General features: G+C 40.8%; 1 protein-coding gene across 1 annotated transcript in view; it reads left to right on the top strand.

Annotated features, from left to right (window-relative positions):
- MKLN1 (muskelin 1) overlaps positions 1-13,731 on the top strand; it is a 102,971-nt gene that overhangs the window by 64,917 nt on the left and 24,323 nt on the right. Inside the window, exons 10-13 of the mRNA XM_084206527.1 lie at positions 1,231-1,443; positions 3,724-3,945; positions 5,506-5,635; positions 13,555-13,702. Coding sequence (XP_084062653.1) covers positions 1,231-1,443; positions 3,724-3,945; positions 5,506-5,635; positions 13,555-13,702 — 713 coding nt within the window. The remainder of the gene's footprint in view (positions 1-1,230; positions 1,444-3,723; positions 3,946-5,505; positions 5,636-13,554; positions 13,703-13,731) is intronic.

Genomic DNA, 13,731 nt, shown 5'->3' with positions numbered 1-13,731 from the left:
GGTTTTGAATAGATTTTTTTGTATAGAATCTCAGAGTGGTTTGGGTTGGAAGAGACCTTAAAGATTATCCCATTCCACTGCCCTACCATGGGCAGGGACACCTTCCACTATCCCAGGTTGCTCCAGGCCCTGTCCAGCCTGGCCTTGCACACTTCAGGGATCCAGGGGCAGCCACAGCTTCTCTGGGCACCCTGTGCCAGGGCCTCACCACCCTCACAGGGAAGAATTTCTTCCCCATATCTAATTTAAACCTGTCTTCTGTCAGTGGGAAGCCATTCTTTGTGTCCTGGCACCCAACTGTGTCAAAGTAAACTACAGAATTGATCTGTACTCACGATATGATGTTTTTCGTCTCATATTTTGCACTTAAGACTTTGCAAACCTTGATTTCTAATGTTTTGGTGTACCAGAACATCACTCTCATGCTTCAACAAGAAGTGTATGAAGGCCCTTAAAAAGAGATTTGGGAAGCAGAAAGGAAACTGCCCAGGACTGTGTAATCATCATTATAATGTCATTAAATAAATTACTCCATGATTTAACTTGAGCACTCCTGGATGGATTAAGCCCATAATAATTTGACATGGGGCACTCTGTGTGTTTCTCTTGAAGATCATAACTCAGGGCAGTTTTGCTTACCGTGGGAAACTTTCTTTCAGCTGGAGGCTGGGAGGGCCGTATCTATTTGTGAAGGACAGGGAGTGCTTTTGTTACCTTCCCAGAGCCATTACGGGATGTGATTGCTTGGGGGAGTGTCTGCTTATGATCTGTTAGAAAACAGCCTATTAATAAAACAGAGGCTCTTGTAATAGAGCACTTCTTAATCTTCTTCCTGTGTAGCTATTTATAGGCTGTGACATCTTAATTTGCCTCTCATGTGCATCGACTTCTGTTATTTTAAAAGATCAAGTAGTTTTCACACGCCTCTGAGAATCACTTCTGGGAGAAACTGTCTGTTTTCTAAGGAATCTGACAAAAAAGGTTCAAATCATAAGTTTGTTGTGACAAATGCATTAAGGTTTTTGCTGGTGTCTTTCTAAAGGACAGAAGTTATGGGATGTTCTCTTGTAGTTAGTTATATATTAATCCTGCATTTGATTACGAGCAGATTTTCCTGAATTCCCCAAGGATTTCTTAGCTGCTGCTAATACTTATTTCCCCTTAGCGACCTACCTGGAGCAACATTAAATCCATCATTCTCTTCATTTTTGTGGTCCTTTGCTTTCTCAGAGCGGTCCCAGTGCCAGGTCTTGTCACAAGATGTGCATTGACATCCAGCGCCGGCAGATCTACACCCTGGGGCGGTACCTGGATTCCTCCGTGAGGAACAGCAAGTCCCTGAAAAGCGACTTCTACCGCTACGACATCGACACCAACACCTGGATGCTGCTGAGCGAGGACACTGCAGCAGATGGAGGCCCCAAGCTGGTGTTTGATCATCAGGTCAGCCACACTCATGTCACCACATTTCTCTTCACAGAGTAAAGCAAGGCACAGTTCTTCCCAAGAGTATTTCTGGGTTTCACATTCTCAGAACTTCAGAGAAAGGAAAAACAATTCTTATCTCATTTGCTGTGCCTGTGTGTGTGCCAAAGCAGAATGCAATGTGGAGATGGTTTCCCCACAGTGATGGTGTTTTGGTTCCTTGGCCTGTCAGGCCCAGGTGTGTGTGTGTGTGTCAGGACTGTCACTGACAGTCACGAGATTCTGTGCAGTGTGTGCAGAGCTGAGTGCTTGGCAGATTCAGTTTAGATATAATGTAATATAGTGTAATATAATATATACTAATATAGTATAATAATTAGCCTTCTGATAAGACAGAGTCCTCCTCATAATTTCTCCCTGCCACGAGGCTCATCCTGTTTCAATACACTCATCCTCCTGCTTCAAGTTCTCAGTGCTTAAAAGTCAGTTTTGATCGTAGTCTCTGTGATTTCGAGGTGCTGTAGCAGGTAACAGAGCAGGGATGAAGAGGGTGTGATCTGCACTCAATTAAATCCTAATAGCATTGCTGCTCAACGCCACTGGCTGCTGGTGCTCTAATCAAACCGAGTCAGAAGAATCATAAAAACCTTTGCAAACAAATGCATTTTATTAAGACATGTTTTATTAAAGCCCAAAGCACAGTTCATCTGGTTTTAATCAGTCTCCTTGAGCCGGGTTTGCAGATATGCCTTGCCTGGAGGGCCTTGGGGAGCAACTTGTAAAGCTGTGTATGGTACCTTTGGAAGAATACTCCAAGCAAACTGCTGGACTGAGGCCAACACAGGAGCAGGATCCTTTCCAAATTGGTTACATTTAAAAATTGTAGAATGTGCTTTCTTTATAGAGCTTAAAACTCCTTAGAGGAATGGCTACTAATCCTTTAAAAAGTCACACCTGTCCACGTGTTCAAATTGAAAACTTCTTTACTTATGTTGTGTTCAGTGGCTTTTGTCTACTTGAAAAAGGTATTTTGTTCTCAATTGATTTTTTTTTTTTATGAAGCATCGCCAAGAAACAGCACATCAGGACTCATTTTTAAAGCAGCCCAAGATCAGCTTTTATTGGTACTGGCTGTTTTGTAACCAAAGCTGTTGTTTGCCAGCACAGTGTGCCTTTCTGCTGACACCGAAAATTAAAGATACGCCATGTCTGCAGAACAAAAGCCAATCAGTCTTTCTGTTCTATTAATAACCAGTGCCAGTCTCCCAGGTGTTGGGGAAGAGGCACAAGGAAATTGTCAGCTGGCAAGGCTACTCTGGGTACCTTGCTTGCCTCTTGAAATGATTCCTTTTTTCCCTGTTCTGTCTCTCAGGGAAGAAGGGCCTCACTGACTTCTGTCAGTCTGCAGCTCTCCCTCTTCTCTCCCTCAGCACCTACTGCAATAGCAGTTTTTATTTAACCTTCAGAAATATGCTGCACCAGAAGTGTTTTGTGTAGGCTTTGCTGAGTAGCATTTCTATCTTACTGTAATCTTGTCTGTTGGTTTGCTTTTTTTTCCCCCCTCTGGTATTTTGTAACCCTCTGCTTTGCACTTTGTCTGAAAACATCACCTGGAGTCAGGGGATTTGGTTTGATTTGTGCTGTAGTGCTTCTCATGTGTGCTATAACCTCAGTTTAGGTTTGGAGATTAAACATATTTCTGCTGCACTCCCATGAGAAATCTTTGGCTGGGTTAAGCCCCCACTTTGTGTTCCAGTAATGGGGGTAACAGTGAATGTATGCTGGGGATGGAATCTCAGTAACAAATCACAGACTGATTTTTGCATGAGTTGATTGCTGGGCAGTAAATTAGCAGTGATTTTGAACTTCTCCCTTGCACAACCATTGCCAAAGGTGATAGATACTCTGTTAACTTTGGCTATAAGGACATAGCCTGAAAAGATTCCCATGGATCTTTTCTGTGGAAACTATGGAAAAGACCCCTGTGAATCCTTGTGAAAGACTCTGAAGTACTTTTCCCTGAAATCAATAGTTTTTTTAAGTGATGAAGGGTACATTTAGTCTTTTCTTTTGCATATTAAATGGCATATAGAAATTAGATTTGTGTTTTAAATTTCTTTTATGAGATTAAGACCTGACAACCATGAAGATGTGTGTCCTTTTCTGTTTGTTGGAGGCTCAGATGTGCAGAGCCCTGTCTTAGCTGAGTAGACATTGCTTGCAGGAGAGGGGTGTTAACATTAGATCTTGAAGTGTTCAGGTCTTACCTGCTTAAAACTGCTTCCCTGCTTCTTGCAGATGTGCATGGATTCTGAAAAACACATGATCTACACCTTTGGAGGCCGAATCCTGACCTGCAATGGCAGTGTGGACGACAGCAGAGCCAGTGAGCCTCAGTTCAGTGGCTTGTTTGCTTTTGACTGCCAGTGCCAGACGTGGAAACTTCTGAGGGAGGATTCCTGCAACGCCGGACCCGAGGATATCCAGTCCCGGATAGGACACTGCATGTTGTTCCATTCTGTAAGTATCCACACCCTACTTTGATTTATGATGTCTGACTTTAAGGAGAGCATCTGGTTTTGGTTTTTCTTGCAAGTTTTTGGGCTCTTTAATCTCCTGAGTGATATGTTGTCTCAGTTAATTCAATGTTTGCTGGCATTCTGATGCTGCTTTGGTAAGTGCAGGAGGTGCTAATTCAAGTTTCAGAGCTTTCATGACTCCAACTGAATAAAATTTTGAGTGAAAATTAAGGTGAATTTAAAAGTGTTGATTTTAGTATAATAATAGTAAATAGAAACAAAGGTTGTGGTTCATTTTGACCTAAAAATGTATTATTTTTAAGATTATAAGATAGAAGAGCAATTTAGGAGCTTCTGGTCTGGTAGATAATCTGTGTTGTTACTGGAATGAGACTTAATGGATATGCATTGAGTTGCACAGGCTTCAGAGCCTTTGGTGCTGGAGCATCCAGCTGCTCTTTGTTGTCCTGAGCAGCTGCAAACAGCTGTAAACAGTTGGGATGATGGACACTTCATCCAGAGCTTCATGGAGAAGCAGAAAGGTGGGGGAGAGGTGTATATAGCATTTTATTTTATGTTGGGTATTAAAAGCCGCCTTACATTGCCTTTCCAGATGTGTTCATCAACCAAATGTCTATTTAAGAGAAGAGAAGTAAAGAGAATTAAAATTAATGTTGTGCCATTTAAATATTTACTGATACCATCAACTCAAACCCCACCAATTTGAAGAAATTGCTGATTTTACTTCTCTTGCCCTTTCAAGTGAAAGATCAGAATTTTTATAGTTAATACTGGGCTTTCTGAGCTTTTAATGTTATTTTTGTTTTGAATGGTTCTTTAAAATCTGGTGGAAAATATATTGCCCCACAAAATTCTGCACAAGAACTTGAGGATCTTTCAAATAGGAGTCCATGGTAAATGTAAGAATACTGGTTTCTGTAAGCACAGGTCATGGAAGTTTAAGTCCTTTTCTGTTTTCTCAACCATTTGAAAGAAAAATAATCTGCCTCTTACGGACTTTCCACTTGGCAGACTTGAAAGAAGCAATAAACCTGTTATTCTTGGCTTGCTCCTTGCCATTTGCCTGTACTGAATTTAGTAATGTGCTGGTACTTGGATGGTTTCTCCTACAGTCTATCTTTTGTTCCTGTTGTGTTTTTAACAGTGATTTTATGATGGACTTTAGAGAGCAGGCCTGTTAATTCTTTAATAGTAAACTTGAAAGACGAGCTGCTGCTTTAATGGGCTGAAGTCAAAGCTAGATGAGGCAGGGCTGCATCAGTTACCTGAGCACAATGATGTTAAACTTAGAAGAGACATCTCTGGTCCTCTAGGATTCATTAATGGCTGTCCCTGGATCCCTGGAAGTGCTCCAGGCCAGGTTGGATGGGACTCAGAGCAACCTGGGATAGTGGAAGGGGATTGGAACTGGATGGGCTTTAATGTCCCTTCCAACCCAAACCACTTATGATTCTATGATAAATATTGCTGTTAATGATCACAGTTGACCAACATGCTGTCTTGAACTTGTAAAGATTTCTTTTTTCCCCCCGTTTTACAGAAAAATCGCTGCTTATATGTGTTTGGTGGCCAGAGATCAAAGACTTACTTGAACGACTTCTTCAGTTATGATGTGGACAGTGACCACGTGGACATTATCTCAGATGGCACAAAGAAAGATTCAGGGATGGGTAAGAAGATAACTACATTCCCTTGGTACAAATGAGAACTAGACTGTGAAAGATGAAATATTGTAAAAGGAGAAATATGGAGGTGAAAGGCCGGGTTCAACCTGTGGGATCAGGTTGGCATCCTTAACTAACCCTCCATACCCAGGTCAACTCCACACTATACAGGTTAAACTTCTGCCAGCTCTTCTGTTCTTTCTGTCATTTGACACTCTCCATCTTGAGCACAATACAAATAATTGATGCATGAAACCACACAGCACCTCAAAAAAAAAAAAAAAAAAAAAACCAACAGCAAAATAAGAACAAATACATCTTCTGGAAACTCTAACAAAGACAAAAAAAAGGCTGAAAAAAAGTCTTTAAGCCTGGAAAGGAGAAAGTAAATTCTTATCTTTCTAGTTTTCACTATGTGTAAATTGCCATAAGATAAAGATAATCTGCAGAAAGGCAGGTAGGGTGCTCAGAGGCAGAGAACTGGAGTAGAGGGACAGAAGTTATTTTCACCAGAAAGATGAGACCAAGCTGTTGTCCTGCAATATTTTGTAATAAATATCAGAAAAGGGCGAAAAAAAAGGAAGAGGAGGGGATCAGGGCTTCAGTTCTGTGTGATTCATAGCACTGGAGCTATGTATCCTGTGTGTAGTTCTGTATGACAGAAGTCTTTAAAAACACCCAGAAGGTCCGTAACATAACCATGAAGAACTGATTTCATGCCTTTTCTCCTCAAATGACAGAGAAAAATGTTCCTTTCTTCCCAAAAAGCCTTTCTGCATGTATAAGCACATCATTTTCCTGTTACAAATACCCTGATCTTCATCCTGCCAATCAGAATTTGAAATTTGAGTTGCACTGTGTACCACTGTGGGACAGAAGTTATGAGTATTTCTCATGTTTTGTGTATTCAGTCCCAGCCTCCTCTTCTTCCAGTTACTAAAACCCCAGGAAGGTAATTAATCTTGAATTTAGGCTGCCCTCCTCCTTTTGATCAGGCTTAACTTTTAGTAAGTAATTTTACTGAAATTCTGAAGTCAATTATTGGTGGTGATGAGTTATTGTTTGCTCATTAATTTAGTTATGCCAATAAGGGAGAAAAGTACCCAAGCTCTAATTCTCTGGAGTCATTTATTTACTCAAGTGCTTCCAAGAAAGAACCAGCTCATATTGTTGACAGTCTCTTATTCAGGTGCACATTGCCTGATGCTGCTCTGTACACACCCACACTCCCTTTTTTGTCCTTAGAGCTTTTAAAGAACTTTTTTTTTTTCCTCCAGGAAATTAGTAACATTCTGCCATTTTGATCTTTTCAAGCTACATGTCTTCATAGCCAGAAGCTTGAAAAGATGTGGCTTTAAGCTAACACCTTTGTGTACTTCAGATTTAAAGATACTGAGTTTGTCAGGACACTGAGCTCTGCTTTTCATACATGAACTTCAGTGTTCAGTAAAATAAATGAGAAATGAAGTAAATTTTTAGCCCTTCTCCCCATTCCCACAGGCCCTGAAGTGATGAATAGAAGATTTTGTATTTTTTTTAATAAGAAAATGACTCACTGGAAATAATTCACAAGTAGATTCTTTTGGTTTACTGTTCTCCTGTGTGTGAAAAGTAAACAAAGAGATTTGAACGTTTCCATTGCTTTTGAAAGAAAACACGGAGATAATTTGCATTTTAACAGGAAAAGAACAAAATGCTTATTACATTCAGACAGCAAACGTTGACAGCGCTATTTTCACCCCAAAAAAGCAAGTCTTTATTGTGCTCTTGTTAGGTAGTGATACACCATTTTGATCTGTCTGAACAAAGTGATTGCCTGCCTGGTCGCTGTGAAGTTTTAAGCTGCTCAGTGTGATGAGTCAAGTTGAGGATGCCTGACCTAGATGTTCCTATAAAGTCCCATGATTACATTTTGTTCCTGGCTCGCATGTGGCATTCAGTTCTATTCTTAGTTGAGCTATTTTGATTTTTACCCTTTCTAAAAGAACTTAATTGTACATTTGTTTAAATATCTCATGGAGTAGGGATTTTTTTTTCTAAAAAGTAGTGAAATGGATAATAAGGATTATCATAACACAGAGTTGTTGCAGTGCTATAAAACCATGGTAATGATATGTTGGTTTTGCTGCTTTCATCTTCTGAGATATTTGTGCTGTTCAGCATTTCTTTGCTTTTGTTTGTGCATCTGATGTTGATCCTTAGACCAGCTCCTTGGAAGGCTGATGTGTTTGGGAATGATGGGTGATAAGTATCACTTAAATTTTCTTAATTTGAAGTAAAATATATAATTCTAACAAATTTAGACAGGCACCTGTGGGGATGTCTTGGATGTGAAGGAAAACAACAGAGGTGCAAATTAGAGGTGTTTTAGTACCGTTGAATAGAGTTTGTATTTGGAGGAGAGACAGAAATGTTTATGTTGATGGACACACTTTTAGAGCAGTTTTATATTTTAATTGCTTTAAAAAGCACATAAACAACATTCAAGCAACATAAACCCCCCCCCAGCGAACAAAAATCACGTATATCTGAAACACACAGGTGGTCTGGAGATGCCATCAGTCCCAGGTGTCCCTAAGGGCTGGAGTGGGAGCTTTCTTAAATCCCTTAGTCCCATGACTAATTGTGGACAGTCATTTCAGCTCTGAGGGAGCTCATGGCAGCACTTCTGGTTGAAGTTTCTGTGATAATCCCCTCTGGCCCTGACTCAGGTGGTGTGTCAGAGCTCCTGCTCAGAGGGAGAGCTCCTTCTGCAAGAGGATGTGCAGAGCATCTTATATCCTTTGGCATCAAGTAACTTCCAAAGTCAAATGTGAGCAAGCCTTAAAAGTTCTTGTGGCTCATTGTAATGGTGAAATGGTTCTTAAGGGCAGCCTACAGATTTTAAAGCTAAGCCTAGTTTTTAAGCTCCCTGGGAAGCTCCCAGGGCTCTTGTTGGACAGGTGCTCGTTTCACATACACAGCTGTGCACCTGATGGATGGGGAATTTCATGGTTAAGTACCACGGACAGAGGCGACACAGCCCAGCCCAGGAAACAAGGCAAAGTCACAAGAACATGAATGAAAATAGATAGATAATCTCAGCATGGCTGGGATCCAGCTCAGACAGGCTGGATTTTCATCACCTCTTAGTGACACCTGGCATGTTGTGCCTGTGTTCAGGTAAGGTGTTGCCAGTGGCCAGCACATCCTTGCCATGGAAGCATTTTGTTTTGTGAGGGATCTTATGTGCTTTTCATCTTGTGAGGTGCTTCTCAGAACTCATCTCCAAATCCTTTCCTCTACCTGTGAAGGTGAGGAGCGGGAGAGGCAGTCACCAGATCCTAGGGGTGCCTTGCAGAGCTGCCATAGCTCAGAATTCCATTCAGATTTACTGACTGACTGTTTTTTTCCAAAATTTCAGAGACACCCGAGCGTTGCACGTTGGATTGTTGCTTTGTCAACATGACAACCAAACTGCTCAGATGGTCTCCTTAGCTGCTCCTTGGCAGACTGCCAGATGCAGTCTCATCAGGAAAAATCCAAGAGGATAATCATTATCTTGCTGTGTCTACAGCTGGCCTGGTGCTATCACTCACCATGACTTGCTCCATTAAAGTCTGGGGGAGGTGCTGCTTCCACTTTGTAGGAACTACAAGGAGTGGCTTGGAATAATTTGCACCTACCACTTTATAAAAATTAATCCGCTGGGAGGTGCCAGATTCTGGTGAGCAGCAGTATCCATGTGATGAAGTTTTCTCCCAATTTTGTAATCAAAGGCATCACAAGGAGGGAGGATTCTTGTGAATCGCTTGCAGTGGGACTGGCAGTCACATGTTCTGAGGGTTTCATAACTCAGGTGGCACTAAAACCCTGTCAGTGAATTTGCTTCCCTTATTTATCCTTCATGAATCCTTCAGGCCTGGTCTGTAGACTGTAAATTTATAGCATTGTTTTGCCGTTGTTTTGTTTCAAAGTGTGTAGAAAAATTTGCTGTAGTATCTCCTCAAATGTAAGAGATGAGATGTAATTTCCAAAATGCTGTCCAGTACTATGAGAGCCACATCTCTGTAACCATAAACTTGACTTCAGGTTGCCCAGAGGGCAGAGGCTACCCCTGGATCCCTGGAAATGTCCAAGGCCAGGTAGGATGGGAGTTGGAGCAACCTGGAGTAATGGAAGGGGTCCCTGCCTGTAGCAGGTGGCACTGGATGATCTTTAAGGTCCCTTAACACAAACCACCCTAGAATTCCTTGAATTTAAATTTCCTGCTTTGCAAGCTCTATCTCTGTGTAAAAACTCTTTTCTTGCTTTGATACTGGCAGCAGCCAAGGTTGTGCTTGAAACAACTGTAGCTGTTTGCACACGCCAGCTAAAAAATATTCAGCTGGCTGAAATGATCACTGTGATCCCATAAACTCCTGTAAGCAGGGACTGTGGTAGTGGGAACAGGGCTGTTCCATGATTAGGTGTCACTTTCAGAGGACAGCTTTTCCTGTGTGTTTTATTTAAATGGAAATTCCACTGTACAGAGCTGCACAGCATCTCCTCGGAGCTTGCTCAGGAATTATTGCTTGCTTATGGAACTGGTTGCAAACTCCAGGCCTGTGTGGCTGAATATTGTATTTAAATATTGAGGCCACAAGCTTTTAATTTTTACTGGGTAAAAATGAATGAAAATACTAAGTTCCCAGGCAAGGATTCAGACCTCTTATTTTCAGGTAGTTACTGCCTTTCTGCTATAGGCTGGTTAATGAGATTAAGGGGGAAGAAAACATTCAGTAGCAAAGGAAAAGCATTCACCATCTTCCAGACTTTGTAGGGTTGTGTGGTGTTCAGTGATTTCTCTCTACAGCTTTTCCTCTTCAATAAGTGATGTATTGTCATAGGAGCCAAGTTAATGCCATGTAGCCGCAGGCCAGTGTTCGAAACACCCAGGGCTAAGGCCTCAGTCACTGCTTTGTCTTTGCAGCTGGCTGCCTACAGCTGACCCAAGAGGTGCCCTGAAAGGTGTGGAATTGGTGGGGATTTGCTCCAAAGCTGATCTTACATTTCTGTGGAGAAGCGCAAGTGAGGGAACTTGCGTGGAGCCTTTCTTACCACTTCATTCACCCCTTGGATCTACTACATTGTAAATAACAGATCTGGAAATGCACTGTTATTTGTTATTTGACTTTTTTCTCCCAAGTCCTAAAATTTAAAAAAATACATCCTAAGCCTTCAATTATTGTCTCTGTTACAGACCCATGTTTACAGGTTCAGTTTTCTTGCCCATGCTCAATTAGATTTCCTTCCCAGTGTACATTTTGTTACCTAAATGTCACAAGTATTTTTCCGACATTTCCAGCCCGTGTCCCTCTCTAATACTCCAACCATTCTCGTTTGAATTCTGTCCAACAGTTCCTGCCAGTCTGCTGCACTTGCAAATGATGAACCTCTCTTACCCCCTAGTGGAAGTATTTCAGTCCTGAGGTTTTTATGGAGCCCTTTTGCTCTGGCAAGGATCAGACTTCCTTGGGAAACATCTTTTTGATGTTTCTGTTGGGTTTAAAGCATCACAGCTTTTCCTGCCCACTCTGTAGTATCTTGTCTTACTGTCTATTTATTTTCAGGGACTTGTTTATCAAATTTGTGTTATGGGTTTTTTTTAATGACACTGCATCCAACTTTCTCATTTTGTCCTCCTCTGCAAAAGACCAGATGTCAACTCTTTCTTGCCTAAGGCACTACTTAAATACAGTTTCTACCCAGTTGCTTAGATAGGTCACAGAGTTTATGTAAGTTACTCCTTGTCCCAGCCCTTAGTAAATGTGGGGATTTATATTTCTGGTACTTTTCTAGGCATTCTGCATTTCAACCAGTCTCAAGAAGAGATTGATTTACAGCTGAGGGAAGCCTGAAATTACTTGACTTGAATCTTGGTTTGATTGCAGTTGCTGTAGATGAATTCTATTCTTAATATCAAGAGGAAAAAAGCCACCAGCGCTGAACTTTGGCAGCTTTTCCCTCCTTCATTATTTAAATAATAATTTCAGCTTCGGGAAATCGAGCATAAACGAGATACAAAATTAATTTATTTAACAACATTTCAGGAGGAGGGATGGGACTTCCATAGACAAGTTTCAGATGCTTTGAGTATCAATGGTAAGAGAGCAGCTATGTTCCTCATGATTATAATAATTTTCATTTCAATGAGGTATTAGTGCTCTGAAGATTTGCACAGGGGTTTTTTTTTTTTTGTTTTTTTTTTTTTTTTTTAATATTCCCAGCTTGGTCTCAAATGTTCAGAGCAGCAGATAGGGTTGCAAAGACATTTTCCATGTGCATTAGCATTGCTGATCAAATTTAGATGGCTCTCCTGCCAGAAATGTCTCAAGCAGGCCTTGAATTTAATCCTTTTGGGTCAGCAACTTAGTCCCTGACTATGCAAGCAAACATATTGCATGATACTTTTGAAAAATTAGCAATTTTTAGTCTGTAGTTGTCTTTCTGTTCTCAATTTCCTTACGGGATGACTTTCACAGTCCTCATTTGCCTTATTTAAAAAACAAAGTTCTTTGTGGTTTGCAGATAAAACAAGGTATGTAGCCATTGTTGTGTCAGTGTTATTCCCTCTTTTTTTTCTCTTTTCTACCACCCATTTTGCTTATAAACTGGATTCATTTTCCTTTAAAATATTGTGGCAAAATTGGAGGCCAAACTAGACAGGTTTATGCTGATGAGGGCTCCAAAGCCTCTTCCTCCTGTAAAATCATAAGGAAGGATTTTGTCAAAAGGAGTCTGAGTTACCCAAATATATTCCAGTTTCTATTTAAATTTACATGAGAATTAAGATTTTTTTTTTTTTTAAGAAATGCTTAGGTTTTATGGTGTTGCTAAATTCTTCAGTAAGGGCTAAAATTGTAGAGAACTAAATTCTACTCAGAATTTTTTAATTCCTTTATTGCTTTCCTGGCCTAATGAAAAGACTGAAGCGTGAGAATTAAACCACTTACAGAATAGGTTTCCAAAATACCATTTTGTGTATTCCCCAACGGCAATATTAAACATTTTATTAACATAGGGCTCTTTTTCTAGGCCGTGGGGGCAGTTCAGTTAATTGCAAGGAAGAATTTGCAAAATACAAGAGTTCTGAGAATTTTTCATGCCAAAATCTTGACCGAAGGCCAGGAACCTTTACCAGCCTTTGTAAACTGACCCAGAAAGAGAAAGGAGACAAACAGGATCTGTAAACAAAGATCACGTGCCCTTCACAAATACATTTTGGAAGGGTGGTTGCCTAGGGAAACAGGAAACGGGGAATTACACAACAAACAAAAAGGACTGCCAAACAAATTTGCTGACCTTTTTTTCAGGGAATTATGGTGAAAACTATTGGAATCCGTAGGATTTCGCCATATTTCTAAATCTGAAGGTGGGACAGAAGAATAGTTTAGTAATTACGCCACAACTCTTCAGAAAATACAAAAAACTTCTTTGATATCTTTGTCCTGCAGGGTTGTGAGCTACAGAACTGAGAGGTCATCTTGAATTTTTTGGAGTTTCCCAGCTTTTGCAATTAAGCTTTCTGCAATCAATGCTTCCTTTTACAGATGAGACAATAACAAAAATCACTCCATTCATATTTGTAAGGGTCATCTGGTCATTCAGCTCTATATTAGGCAGCTAATCCTCATTTCTGAGCTGGTCATCTCCCACATGGCTCTGTCCATATCTTTTCCTAGGAAACAGCAGCTCTCAGAATGGTTTGTTTTTTCTTCCAAGAGTCAGAGATAGGAAGAGAAGAAAAGAATTTTCATTGGACTTGGTTTTAACAGGGAAGAAGTTGGCCTCTGCATGGTGATCTGCTGAATTGCAGGGGGAAGGAAACTCATTTGCCTCATTCTTGGATCCTTTCCTGCATCCTCCGTTACTTCCAGAGTGTAACTTTTCTTTTCTTTTCTCAGTTCCAATGACAGGTTTCACTCAAAGGGCCACCATTGATCCTGAACTGAATGAAATCCACGTCTTGTCAGGGCTCAGTAAAGACAAGGAGAAGCGGGAAGAGAACGTGAGGAATTCCTTCTGGATTTATGACATCGTGAGGAACAGCTGGTAAGTCTTAACTTCTGACTTCCACACTG

This window comes from Fringilla coelebs, assembly GCF_963513975.1.
Source record: "Fringilla coelebs genome assembly, chromosome: 5".
Classification (NCBI taxonomy): domain Eukaryota; kingdom Metazoa; phylum Chordata; class Aves; order Passeriformes; family Fringillidae; genus Fringilla; species Fringilla coelebs.
Note: the sequence above shows the minus strand (reverse complement) of the source record. Positions and strands in the feature narration are given on the sequence as shown.